Below are 13,514 nucleotides of genomic sequence, written 5' to 3'. Positions count from 1 at the left end.
TGTGGCTCTTGCAGTAACTTCTTAGATTAACTGTTAGATTATACAAACTGAAGGAGCTCAGATCATTCATTGGTCCATCCATGCATCCATGCATCCCTCTATTCAACCATCTTTCCAACAAATTTTTACTGAGTGCCTATTATTTACATGGCATTAACTTTGGTAACACGAATAGTTATCATAGTCATTACTGATGAGGAAATGGGCTTATTGAGGTTAAATGACTTGTCCAAGGTCACACAGCTGGCCTGGTGGGGAACTGACACTCCCTGGGAGCATCCTGCAGAGTCAATTGCACACTGAAGGTATTTTGTGAGTGTTTTGAATAACTATAGTCTCAAGGTTGGATATAACATTTTCTGGTTAACTGAATCTTTTCTGTGACATCCTACCAAGGACAATCCAGGTTTGACTACATCCCATAAGGGGCAACTCGCTACCCACGTTGCAACAGAGAAAGATAATTACAATAACTCATATTATTTAGAATGGACAACATGCTTTGTATATTTTGATAGATCTGATCCTCACCAACAATTTATTTGAGGTAGGTGCTGATATTCCATTTTAAAGATGAACATGTAAGGCACAGAGAAGTCAACTAACTCAATACTCACTGTTATAGGTTGAGTTGTGTTCCACCCAGAGATATGAAGTCCTAATCCCCAATACCTGTGAGAGTGGCATTTGGAAACAGGGTCTTTGCAGACATAACCAAGTGAAGATGAAGTCATTAGAACGAGTCCTAATCTGACTGGTATCTTATAAGAAGACACAGACATGCATAGAGGGAAGACAGTGTCAGACAGAGACAGAGCAAGGCCATGGGAGGATGGAGGCAGAGACTGCATGCAGTATGAATCTACAAGCCAAGAAACGTCAAGGATTGCTGGCAACTACTGGAAGCCAGAAGAGGCGAGGAAGGCTCCTACCCCAGAGGCTACAGCACCTGGATTTCAGACTCTGACCTTCAAGCAGTGATAGAAAAAATTTTTTGTTGTTTTAAGCCACCTGGTTTGTGGTACTTTATTATAGAAATCCTAGGAAACTAATATAGTCACCGAGGTAAAAACCAAATAAATGACGGTGTCAGGGTTCTGACACTAGACAGCCACTCCTGAGTCTCAAGTATGTACATTGAAACATGATCTCCAAAGGGGAGTCTCTAAATTGCTACACATTTGAATCTACTGTTTTTGTTGTTATTGTTTTTGTTTTAAACTACTGGTGCCTGTGCCTGAGGCTGATTTTATGGATCCAGGCCTCCTCTGGAGCACAGGTTTCTAAAATTCCTCAGTAAGATTGAGAACCACTGCCCTATTGATTTCACTTCTCACCATGTGGTAGCCAATCAGGACAAGTCCACCTTTTCTTTCCATAGACCAGTCCTCCCTAAACACAAAGACCACCTTCCTGTTCCCTCTGAACTTCCCCTTTTTAGGCTACACATCCCTAGGGGGTTCCCTGTTCAAAGCAGGAGCTTGGTCAATGGTACTGCCCCAGAGGACTCCTGAATCATGGTGCCTATCAATGCACCCATTTGGGGGGAAGCTGGAGCTGACCACTGTCACTTCCTCTGTCCACGTCATTTTCCACAGAGTCCTGGTATCCTCCTCAAGGTCATGGCTCAGTGGAGGAGGGCCATCTCAAGAATTCTCTTCTCAGCCCACTCACTCGATGGCATACTGCTGGCCTGCTGAATGGGCAGCCAAGTCAGCTGATGATCATGGTTTGGAGAGCGGGAAGGGGTCAGTTATGGTTCCTCAGAAGTGGAGAAAGTGGGTGGGCTGCCTCCTAGCATTTTCATGCTGCCCAGAGGGGTAAGATAGGGAGGTCCTTCTCCTGCATGCACTCCGGGTCCAGAGGCCGCACCACCCCCAACACATCAGGAAATGAAGAGAAGCAGGGTCAGCTGATCTGGACCTTTGTGTCCCTGCCAGACAGTTGCCTGTGCACAGAGGGTCACACACGACATGCTGCCTGCCACTCTCCCCCTCTTTCCATCCCTCAACACAATGTTTTTTTTTAGCATCTCACATGTGCTAAGGACGGGACTATGTCAGAGAACAAGCGGGATTGAGCCCCTTTCCTCCTGGGAGTGTGGAGAGATCAGAGAGGGCACCTGCCTCAGTTGGTCTCACGGGACATCCTGGGGAGTGAGGGTGGGAAGAAGGAAGGGCAACAATCAAAAGGGCCACATATTATCCTTACGGAAAACAGCAGGGAGGTTCTTCAAAAATTAAAAATAGGATTACCATATGAGCCAGAAATCCCACTTCTGGGTATTTATTCAGAGTAATCCAAAAGACTAATTCAAAAAGATATGTGCACCCCTATGTTCATTACAGCATTATTTACAATAGCTAAGATATTGAAGCAACTTAAATATGCATCAACAAATGAATGTGTAGAGATCTGACATACACACACACACACACATTCTCACACATAATAGAATATTACTCAGTCATTAAAAAAAAAGAAATCTTGCCATTTGTGACAGCATGGATGCATCTAGAGGGTATTATGCTCAGTGTAATAGGTCAGTCAGAGAAAGACAGATACCATATGATTTCATTTATATGTGGAATCTATAAAACAAAATAAAGAAACACACAAAACAGAAACAAATGCACAGATACAGAGAATAAACTGACTGTCACCAGATGGGAAGGGGTATGAACAAAAAAGGTGAAAGAGACTAAGAAGTGTAAGTTGCCAGTTATAAAGACAGTCACGGGCTGTAAACTACAGCACAGGAAATACAGTCAGTAACGCTGTAATAACCATGGATTCCATTAGACTGATACTAGACTTATCGGGGTGATCACTTCATAAGGTATATAATTGTCTAATCACTATATTGTACACCTGAAACTAATAAAATATAATATTGTATGTAAAATATAACTAAAAAATAAATTAGAAAAAGATCATTGTGTCCTTGGCTGTCCTCACTGACAAGCTTTATTACAAGGTAAAGACATGAAAGGCAGGGAGGGTGCACAGGCGGGTTCCGGGAGAAGAGAGCCTGCCGACTCTCTGAAATACTCATGAGAGGAAAGGTAAATGGAAAATCGAAGTAAAAAATTTACATCCTATCCATTGAGTACACGTCAGCCAACCAGCAAGCGGGTTTCCAGAGCCTCCACTGCCAACAAGGTGGGGCTGGAGGGGAGCAAACTGATTGTACAATCTCAGGGGCTCCAGCTTTACAGGGGTCCCTGACCTATTTGTTGACGCTTAAAATATTCAACACCAAACACGCTATTTGAGTGAGTGAAGACGGGAATCACACAAAGTGCGTAGCGCTCTCCCAGTGGAGTATTTCCTTGACAAGGGATAGTGCACAAATCTGTGTTAAGTATTCTGCCCAGGTGACCCAGAGGTGGACATCTGAAGCCACATCTAAGACAGGATGCTTACTCAGCAGGTCTCCAGAAATAATGACAAATAACTGCACAGTCCTGCTGAGGGAACATGTGCACAGCGACCGCAGGAAGGGCTTAGTGAGAGGAAACATTGCAAACCGCGGGGAACCCGGCTGGAAGTCTGTCTGATGTGCAAGTTCCGTCCCTTTAAAGATGAGTGAGTCGGAGTCGCGTTTCATCCTTCAGCAAACTTGCCACCAAGCAGCTACCGTGGCACGAATGGACAGACAATGCCCACCTAAATCCAGGGACGTGTCCTCTGTTGCAGTTGCCTGGGTCAGCACTGAACTCTGGGAGCCCTCACAGAAAAGTGACACTCCTCATGCATTTCCACTGATTTTCCAATTCCAGTTAAATTGTGTTTGTCTTTTCTATTTATTCCTTTTTTCTGGAGCTGTTTATGAATGTGGCTAGAAATGCTTAATTCAACTCCCATAATTATGTACTCATTGCAACTTAACCAAAACCCAAATGAAAAGATAATGAGCTTGAAACACATCTGTCGCCAAAATAAACCTTAAAAAAATCGAATAATTTGCTGCATTATCACTTTGATTTATAAAGAGAGACACACAAAACAGTTTCTATCAGTAAAAAGAGAACTGAGATGGAAAAATCGCTACATTTTATCTTTCCCTTGCAAGAATTTCCAAGTACCTTTTGGGAGAATTAGGGGTCTGGCAAAGCTGGTGCGTGTGCATATGCGTGCATGCGTGTGTGTGTGTGTGTGTGTGTGTGTGTGTTCGTGCGCAGACACATACTGGGTAGATGACAGAGAACTGGAAAGCCATTACTTGCCTCCAAAGAAGATCATTTGGCAGTCAGGCGCCATGTAGTAGGGAGGGTTGGAAAGAGAATGGGAGAGAAAATTAAGGAAATTGACTCAATGTTCTTTCTTTTCTTGCTTTCCTATTTTTAACTAGAAACACATTTTCCAGATGACAATCATACTTCTGATGCTAATTTCACTCTCACCCTCCTCTTCAATAATTTCATGTTTCTAGCTACTGTTTTCCCACTCCTCAAGTGTAAAAATCTTAGCGTCATTTCCAACTGACTCTTGCCCTTATGCAGAAGCCATCTAATTAGCATGTTTTAGGAGTGCTCACACTAGGCTGGGCCATGGGGACACAAACACGCACATGATCACAGGCTCTGCTCTCAAGTGACTTGCCGTCTAGGCCAGTGCTGTCCAACAGAGCTGTCTGTGAGGACGGCACTATTCTCCATCTGTTCTGGCCAATACAATGGCTACCAGCAACATGAGGCTACTGAGTGCTTGATACTTGGTTGGTCTGACCGAGAATCTTTTTACATTTAATTTCAATTCCTGAAAATTAAAATTTAAATAATTGCCTGTGATTACTGGTTACCGCATTGGACGCACAGGTCTAGGCCAAGGGGGAGGGGATATTCTTTAAGGAGACGGCTGACAACTTAAAGGAGCACATGGAAAATGCCACAGGATGGGTGCAGGTAGGTGCAGGCAGAGATCAGAGAAAGAACAGGACTGAGGGAGACGCAGGCGGAGGAGGACGGCCCTGTAGAGGAGTGTCTGTAACCCCGCATCTCATGAGAAGCTGTCGCACAGAAAGCAGGAGAGGAGAGGAGGCATTTCTGACCCAAGGCATGTTCAATCAGAAGCACCAAGGGGAGGGATATGCACAGAGCGCATCAGGAAAACCCAGCGGTTACTGCAGGGCAGATGCTACTCGTGGAAGGTCGAGGTTGTTACTCAGCCTGTGGGGTGAAGCCATGTTGGGAGCAAAAACTTCAGGATGGGAGCAGGCTTGGGGTGGGCAGGGCAGGTGATGGGTAGATGGATGGGCGGGAATCCCCAAGTTGATTTGGTTTGCTGTGTTTGAGGGATCAGGAGGCTTTCCTACTGAAGGTAGTCTGTGGTGGGCTACAGGACAGACCTAGAACTCAGGGGAGAGGGCAGGGCCAGGAGGCACATGTAGGAGGGGTCAGACTTGGGGTAGATGCACAGGTGCTACCTGAACGGGACAGCTGCCATCAGCTTCACCACCTGTTACATCCGTTGTTACCATTTATCCACAAGTGGAAATCTGGCCTCAGATTTCCAGAATTTCTGACTTTCAGAAAGGCTAGAAATTGAAAGTATATTTATATATGTATAAAATCTAAACAGACTGACATGGAAACAAATGTGAAAACTTTAAAACAGCCTGGGAAGACCCAAAGAGCAAGAGCATGGGCTGACTGAGGCCAATGTGTCACCTGTGTGTGGCGTCTGACTTAGACGATGGAGGAGGTCTCAGAGAGACAGCCCAAAGGCAGAAAATATCAAAGGTAGAGAGAGATCCCAGGGAGCATAGAGGTCTGGGCAGCAGAGTGTTTGAGAAAGAAAAGAGGCCGGAGCCACCCAACCCTGGTGGGGAGAACATCGCTGATCTCTAGCACAGCCACCTCCCTGCCCATCATTCCTTCCTCCCTTCCTTCCTGCATCCTGGCAGAAAGGTAAGGAGAGGAGTCCCCAATGACTAAGGCCCCTGTCGCTGAGGAAACAGAGGCATCAGCTTACACGAACGCAGATAATCCTAGATGACATGGCTTTTTATAGCGTGTCTTTTTAGTTTGCATAAAGCCCCATTTCTCTTCACGGGCCATGGGTCAACACCTCGTTTCCACCTCTACTATATAAAGTGCCATGGTCTGTGCCCAGCCTTGTCCCTTGTGTGAGAGCCGCGTTTGGTTCTCATGAAGATGTGTGCCTTTCAGCTCACCTCTCGGTCCAGCAGTGCAGGCGACACAACGGTGACAATGTCTCCCTTTTCAGGATCGATGTAGAACATGTTGGGCGAGGGCTTGTCAGGCGTCTGCTGACGGATATTATACCGCAGGAGAGCATTATCTGTGGCCGGGTCATCCGCGTCGAAGGCTGTCATCCGCATCACCGTGGTCCCTAAGCGGGCAGGACAGAGGACAGGAGACCGTCACTCGGAGACAGCGACAGGAAGAGCCCCTGACCCCCAACCCGGGCAATGGCCATGAAGCGATATGACAGTTGCTTCCCAGATTAAAAATGGACAGCATTTCTCCAGTTTGGTTATGTTTTAGCTTTTCTCCCCCCCCCCTCCCTCCTCACTCCATCATGTGAAAAGACCTGAAATAAAGAAATATTTGCCGTTCAGCAGATTGACAGCTTAATTTTTTCCCTCTGCTGATATATGCTGGTCAATTTCACTTTCATTCCATTGAGGATGTGGCACCATGACAATGGCCTTCATTTTAAAAGCTCTTATTGAATGTCTGCTACGTGTGGGGTCCTGCCCCGGGTGCTGGAGAAACAGTGGATGCAAAAAAGGCAGGGCACCACGCCCCGTGGTGTTCAGCAGGTCAGAGATTGGTATGAGAGATAGCATACAAAAATGGAAGAATAAGAAAGCGTATCGAGGGCATTGAGAGAGGGCATTTACGAACACAGAGAACAACCTCATCTGACCTGGGGTTCAGAAGAGGTCCCCGGTGGGGTGTGGAGGCAGGAGCAAGGTAAACGAGAGGGGCCTCACTGGGAAAAGATATTCCAGTTAAGGAATGTGGGCAAATGCTAATTGCGTTCTGTCTGTGCGGCGGCCAAAACCGTCTAAGGCACTTTTGAACTAAAGACAATATATAAAGAGGAGGGTGACACGAGGACTATTTGATATGTCAAGGGTTGAGAAGGGTGTCAGGTACGGGGTCGTGCTCACACACAGCTGATAGGAGGGGGAATGGGTATAGGTGCTTTCAAGGACAACTGAGCAGCAAGCAATAAAAAAAAAATGCATTCACCCTCTTGGCATCTGCCCTTGAGAAACACTCGCACGAGGGGTTTTTGCAAGGGTGTTTGTGGCAGGATTATCCATCCTGGTGAAACGCTGGGAAACAATCTAACAGTCCAATGACAGAGGAGTTGCAAAAAAAATGACGGTATACCCCACACTGAGAAATATTTTGTGGTAGTTTAAAAAAGCTTGTAGATCTAATATGTTCTAAGATGGAGGGCTCTCCAAGATAAGAGTAGTAAATGAGAAATACCGGGTGAAAGAAGGTTAGCCACAACCTGGTATCGGTTTTATGAACCTGCCGATGCCCAGAAAATCCCACAACACTTTTAAGCATCTATTTTGCTGGTACGGTTTTTGTGTGGAAGTGCACAGGAGAAGGTCTGTACAGGTGAATTTCACGTGGGTTATGGTGGTAAAACGGGGGAAAGGAGAGAGAGGACTGGGATTTGGTATGATGATGAGGGAGGATTTTGGCTCGGTCTGTAATGTTTTGATCATTTTTTTTGCAAGGTGAATATATTGCTTTTGCAATTAAAATTTAATTTAAAAGGATCATAATTATAAGCATTTATGGAAGCGTGATCTAGAGCTGGATCAGGCACCATTTTTCCTGATGGGCTTGGCCATTGTGAGCCATCATATTTAGCTCAAGGTACTTGCCCAACCATATTTTTCATGGCAGTTTAGTCATCTATGAATATAAAGTCTCACCTTCTGATTGCAAATGCTGTTGGACCGACAAAGTGTAACCAAACTGGGAAGAGACAAAAAGCAGTAGACCACCTGTTGTTCCTTGCAGGAATATTCATATGTAGCAAATATTGGAGCTTACAGGAAACATAGAATTTATCCAGCTCAGCCACTGTGCCAGTATTCCTTTCGCTTGTATAACAGTGCTTCTCAAACCATTAGCGCCAGATGACTTTTTCCCCACGATCGGAATCAGATCATCGGCCATTAGGTCTGATCGATCAGGGAAACAAGGCGGACTCTGACCACCCTAAGGTTGGATCAATTTATTAAGCAGTCTAAGTTAATTTCACCAATGTCGCCTTGAAGGCAGATGCATCAAGATGCATCGCACCTTGCTTCTTTGCCTTTCTTTGTTTCTCCGTGAAGCTGTCGCTGGCAAAGTTCAGGGTCCAGTGCCAGAACAGAACATTCTTGGCCTGTGCAGCCCCTCACCTTGCCCCTTGCCTCTAGAAAACACCAGCGAATCAGTTGGCGCCCTGTTTCCAATTAAGCCACACTGCGGAGTCAGGGTTCTCTCCAACCCCGTGGTCCAGCGGCCACTCCCGGCCTATCAGTTTAACACGAAGAGTGACACTAACTTGCCTTCCTGGCCCAGGGAACAGGCTTCTCAGGGAAGTCTCCGTCAGAAGTCAGAGGCAGCTTACAGGCCCACAGTCTCACCCAGGGACGTGCTAAGGGAGGTCTTTGTGGCCAAAGGCGTGGAAGGAGGCCTTGACCCCATCGAGTCCACCCTGAGCAGTCTCTGGTTAAATATGCATGACCCAATGCCTTGCACTTTGTTAATGTCTAATGAGTGCTTGATTGATGGAATCCGTGTCCTATTTAATCTGCCTTTAATTGAAGTCAGAGACAAACAAGCAAAACACTATAAAAATGAAGTCATCATGGCTTTCAGCTGTCATGGTTTGCATTAAAATAATTAGAGGAAGGAAAAAAAAAACCTTTCTGGTTGATGAATTTTCAGTTTTCACCAGGAAGTTCACTGATAATGTCTTTTTTGGTTTTTTTTTTACAGATTTGACAGTAAGATATAATAAAAGGCTATCCTGGAATATTCCCAAGGTTACACAGAAATGGTTTTTAATTCAATAAACTGGTAGAAAGCAAATGACCTTGGTCTTAAGCCCTGCCTTTGTCTTAACCCAGATGTGGGTACAAACCTGGATTAACTTCCGAGGCCCACCCCAACAGAGTGAGTCTAAATAGTGCCTACGCCATGTAAACAGGTTTGCGGCACGGAAGGAAATCACTGCGAGGTAACGTGTCTGGGTTCAGGTCTTTACTAACTGTGAATTTCGGCAGGTTATTCAAACCTCTGGACCTCAATTTCCCATTTACAACATGAGGATATTACTAACACTTTTTTCTTGGTTCTTGAAAGAGTTCATGGGATAATACAGTGAAGAACTCGGTATAGTGCCTGGCACGTTAGTGCTCTGAGGAGGATGTCTTTGGTTATCAAATCTGCAGTGCAGGCAATGGTCTCAGATGAGGGAGCTCACAATTAAAGTATGAACTTGGAACCCAGTTTGGTAAGATGCGTCCTGGTGTGATCATTATCCTGCAGTGTCCCTGCCTCTCACCGTCTCCCGCTAGCCTTGCCCATGGCTCAGTGCTAGACTTGGCTTTCTGCTGCGAAGATCAGAACTCGACGCACGTGTGTGTGCATGCGCACACATGTGCACGCGCGCGCGCACACACACACACGTCTATACTGCTTGCTTCTCCATGGGGTACTCCAATCCCCCTATAGGACCAAGGCTCTGTCCTGAGCCCCCGTCCATTTGGTGGGTTCAATACCCTGCTCTTGCCAGCCCCTCCCCTGGGGGGTGACATGATTTCAGACTTCCAGGTTCTACAGCGGACATGCAGGGACCTCTGGTTCCATGGGCTCAGCTGAGAAACAAATCTTAGAAACATGCAGTAACCCCAGGTGAGCAGGTCTCCCCTCTTGGAGGATTCTTCGTGCCCCTAACAAGCAGGTGCATACGGAATATCTCCAAGAGAGCAGAACCTGCAGCTTTTCCCAAGCTGCTCTGCTGCTGAACCTCTTCCGTTAAAGAACATGGGCCACATAGTCCCAAATTTGAGCTCTTGGGAAGTACAGACTGGGTTTGGTTCATTGCTGTAAGCTCGGTATCTGACACATAGTGGGTCCTCTATCGATGTTGTTTGAGTAGAATTGCATTCCCGTAATTCACAGTAGCTTGGCCTTATTCCTTGATGACCAGAAGCCCTGGATAACTTGTCTACTGAAAAGAGTGGACAATCTTGTCTGGACATCTTTTACAACAGGGCATGCTTCACTGCCTCCTCTGGGCTCTCTGTGGCCCCTTGGAGGTCCTTGTTGAAACCTGATTCAGCAGTCATACACCAATTCCAAGCCCCGGGCAATGTCCAGCAGGACAACTGCTCTAATTGTCTATGGGTGACATCTGTGCCCGACCCCTCGCCTAAGCCCACTGCTGGACTCTGAGAAGGGCTTGTTCATTTCCACCAGCCCGGTGGCCCGGCACCAGCGCTCGTCTCATGCCGACGTGTACTTCCCCATGGCAGAAAAATCGTAATTATACGATAGACGTGGGTGTGGGTCCTCCACACAGTGCATTTCCGTCCCCTGTCACAATGTTCTCCCGGGTGTCACAATAAATGATAATCACCCTGTCACTCCCAGAGCCAGATCCAGATGAACTAGCAGTGGCCCCTCCAAAGCAAAATAAAATAATTACCAGCTTCTAGTTGAAAGTCTCAGGACGGGCCGTCACTTTCTTTTGTCGAAGGACACTGCCGCCAACACGACAGAATGATCAACAGTTGCAGTCGCTCTGTCTTAGTCAGATAACCCCTTCTCCTTGGCTGTGCTTCTCTGATTAAAGGGAAGTGCTGCCTAGTGTCATGACCTTGAAAGCTGGTGTGTGAAGTGGAAGTTTTACTGCCCCGTGACTTCAAGCACAGTCACACCTTTGAGAAGCGGAGTGCAGATCTGAAGGCGAAGGGCTGTTTTCAACCTCTGTGAAAGGTCAGCCAGCCTCAAGTGGGAGGCTCAGTGCCAGAGGCTCTGCTCGTGAAATTTCTTTGACTTCATCCTAAGTTTTCTTCACATAATCAAAAGTGTCAGACTCTTAAAAAGAAACAAAAAACCATACTCCCATAATCAAATTATAGATTGAGACAAGGATGTTCAGGTTTCTATTTGGCACTGGATTTCTGATAGGACAGTCTGAGCAGATGCATCTTTCCGGGGAGATGCGTACTACCAACACCAACAGGGGCAGAGATGGAAGATGTCACCGAGTGAGCTCTTTGGATGTAATGAAATGGCATATTGCCATAAAAATCAAATTTGTGAGAGGAGGGAGTGTGTTTTGAAGCTACCCAAACACCGATCTCTGTGACTGAATTATCTAAGAGAGTGGTTTTTAATCGCCGGCCCATGGACCCATGCTGGTCCACCAAAGATATCGTGCTGGTGGGAGAAATAGTTAACCCCCCTGCTGTTGTATGAAGAGTATAGACTGGCAGTGGAAAAACAGTGATCTAAGAGATGTGCCTCAAAGTTACTAGAAAGAAGATGTGACCACGGATACTGTGTTGCATAGCTAACTCCTGTGTTTATTGGTCCCACCCTAGAAGAAAGCCTGAGACCATTGGCACCTGAACACACTCCCCAGGGGAGAGGAACACAGAAGTATCTTGGGTTGTATCTATTATACTTGGACTGCTGCTAATTTGAAACTAAGTTTCACCGGAGGATCCTTTCGGTCAGGGGTCCCCAAACTTTTTTCACAGGGGGCCAGTTCACTGTGCCTCAGACCGTTGGAGGGCCGGACTATAAAAAAAAACTATGAACAAATCCCTATGCCCACTGCACATATCTTATTTTAAAGTAAAAAGACAAAACTGAAATAAATACAATATTTAAAATAAAGAACAAGTAAATTTAAATCAACAAACTGACCAGTATTTCAATGGGAACTATGCTCCTCTCACTGACCACCAATGAAAAAGGTGCCCCTTCCAGAAGTGCGGTGGGGGCCGGATAAATGGCCTCAGGGGGCCGCATGCGGCCTGCGGGCCGTAGTTTGGGGACCCCTGCTTTAGGTTGAAGGTATTCTGGGCACTTTGATTCCAAATGCCCAATCTGACGGTTTGGGACGTGGGATCACAATACAGCCAGTTTGTCCAGGACTGAGGGGATTCCAGGACAATCCTGGGCAAACCAGAATGAGTTTGTCACCCTACAGACCAAGTCTGCTTTTTAGATACAGATATTATACATCTCATGGCCATGGCCATCAGAGCACAGACATGAGAACTGTTGTGAATGCAACTTTAGTGGCCGAGGACACAGACCATCGCTAGAACATTCAACCCATCACCAGTCACAGCGATCTGGGGTTGCCTTCAGACTGAGCAGGTGCACGCAACTCAGTTCTCTCCTGACGGTCCTTAACAGTGAAGAGAGAGTGCTAAGTGTGCAAATTCAAGGCAGAAGCGTGTTAGAGGCACCGTCAGGATGTGGGCTCATTTAAAATCCTGGCCTCAGCATTTGGCAGCCGGGCATCCTTGGACAAATTCCTTTACTGCACTAAACCACAAGATTTTCATTTACAAAACCCCACCTTCCTTAATGGGCTGTTGTGGGCATTGAATGAATTCATGCAGCGTTTTTCAACCTTTATTTTTTCATCATCAACCCACCAGGAATCTTTTAAGACCCCTTTTTTTCTGTACTTGCCACTCCCCTCAATAGATTTTCTGTATATCTATGTATGTACTATGGCCTGTTGGAGGGCCACAAACCATTGTAACATCTAATCTTTTCAATGTTTTCCCTAAGCACCCATTTTCTCCCCGTTGGGGGTGATACTGTTCCTATTCAGGAAGTATAAATTAATGAATATAAAGTCCAATACCTAGGCAATTGTAAACATTCAAGAGATGTAAGTTTTATTGTTATTTTTATTGACTGCCACAATTTGCAACTTAGTTCTGGGGGGACCCACTGCTGTGTGCGATGATGGTGAGCAAAATATCACTTAGAGTTCAACTGATACTAGTTCACACTCAGGATCTACAGGAGCAGGAATGAATTAAAATCCTGCAGGGAAACAATTCCTTTCTTCCCCTAGACAAGCCTGGAAATCCCAGTTGAGTGCAAGCAGGCATGAGCCAGCTTCCTCTGGTCTCATCGATGTTTCTGTGTATACAGGAACTAAGGAAACCTGCCCAATGATTAGCTGACAAAAGATAACCAAACCAATCTGCTAGGTATCCACAGACAGCCCACACTCCGCAGTGTGTGCATTCCTGAAAAGTCACCCATGCAATGAATCGTAAATAATGTCTTATTGTCCCATTGACCTACATTAGCATTTCAGACCTGCTTTATCTTCATTTGAGGGAGTGTCCAATCGGAAGCCACTACTCATAATTCACTTGAAGTTTTTCTGCTTATCGCTGAGACACTCTCCTGGCAGTGGTGGGCGGGAGAAAGAGGCTGGCTCTCTGCCCTGGGTGTGGAGACTGTTAGGAAGCC

At 46.0% G+C, this 13,514-nt stretch overlaps 1 protein-coding gene across 1 annotated transcript in view; it reads right to left on the bottom strand.

Annotated features, from left to right (window-relative positions):
* CDH13 (cadherin 13) overlaps positions 1-13,514 on the bottom strand; it is a 1,138,640-nt gene that overhangs the window by 263,549 nt on the left and 861,577 nt on the right. The window contains exon 7 of the mRNA XM_066242281.1: positions 6,179-6,357. Within this exon, the coding sequence (XP_066098378.1) occupies positions 6,179-6,357 (179 nt within the window). The remainder of the gene's footprint in view (positions 1-6,178; positions 6,358-13,514) is intronic.

Source organism: Saccopteryx bilineata, chromosome 9 (assembly GCF_036850765.1).
Source record: "Saccopteryx bilineata isolate mSacBil1 chromosome 9, mSacBil1_pri_phased_curated, whole genome shotgun sequence".
Taxonomy (NCBI): Eukaryota; Metazoa; Chordata; class Mammalia; order Chiroptera; family Emballonuridae; genus Saccopteryx; species Saccopteryx bilineata.
Note: the sequence above shows the minus strand (reverse complement) of the source record. Positions and strands in the feature narration are given on the sequence as shown.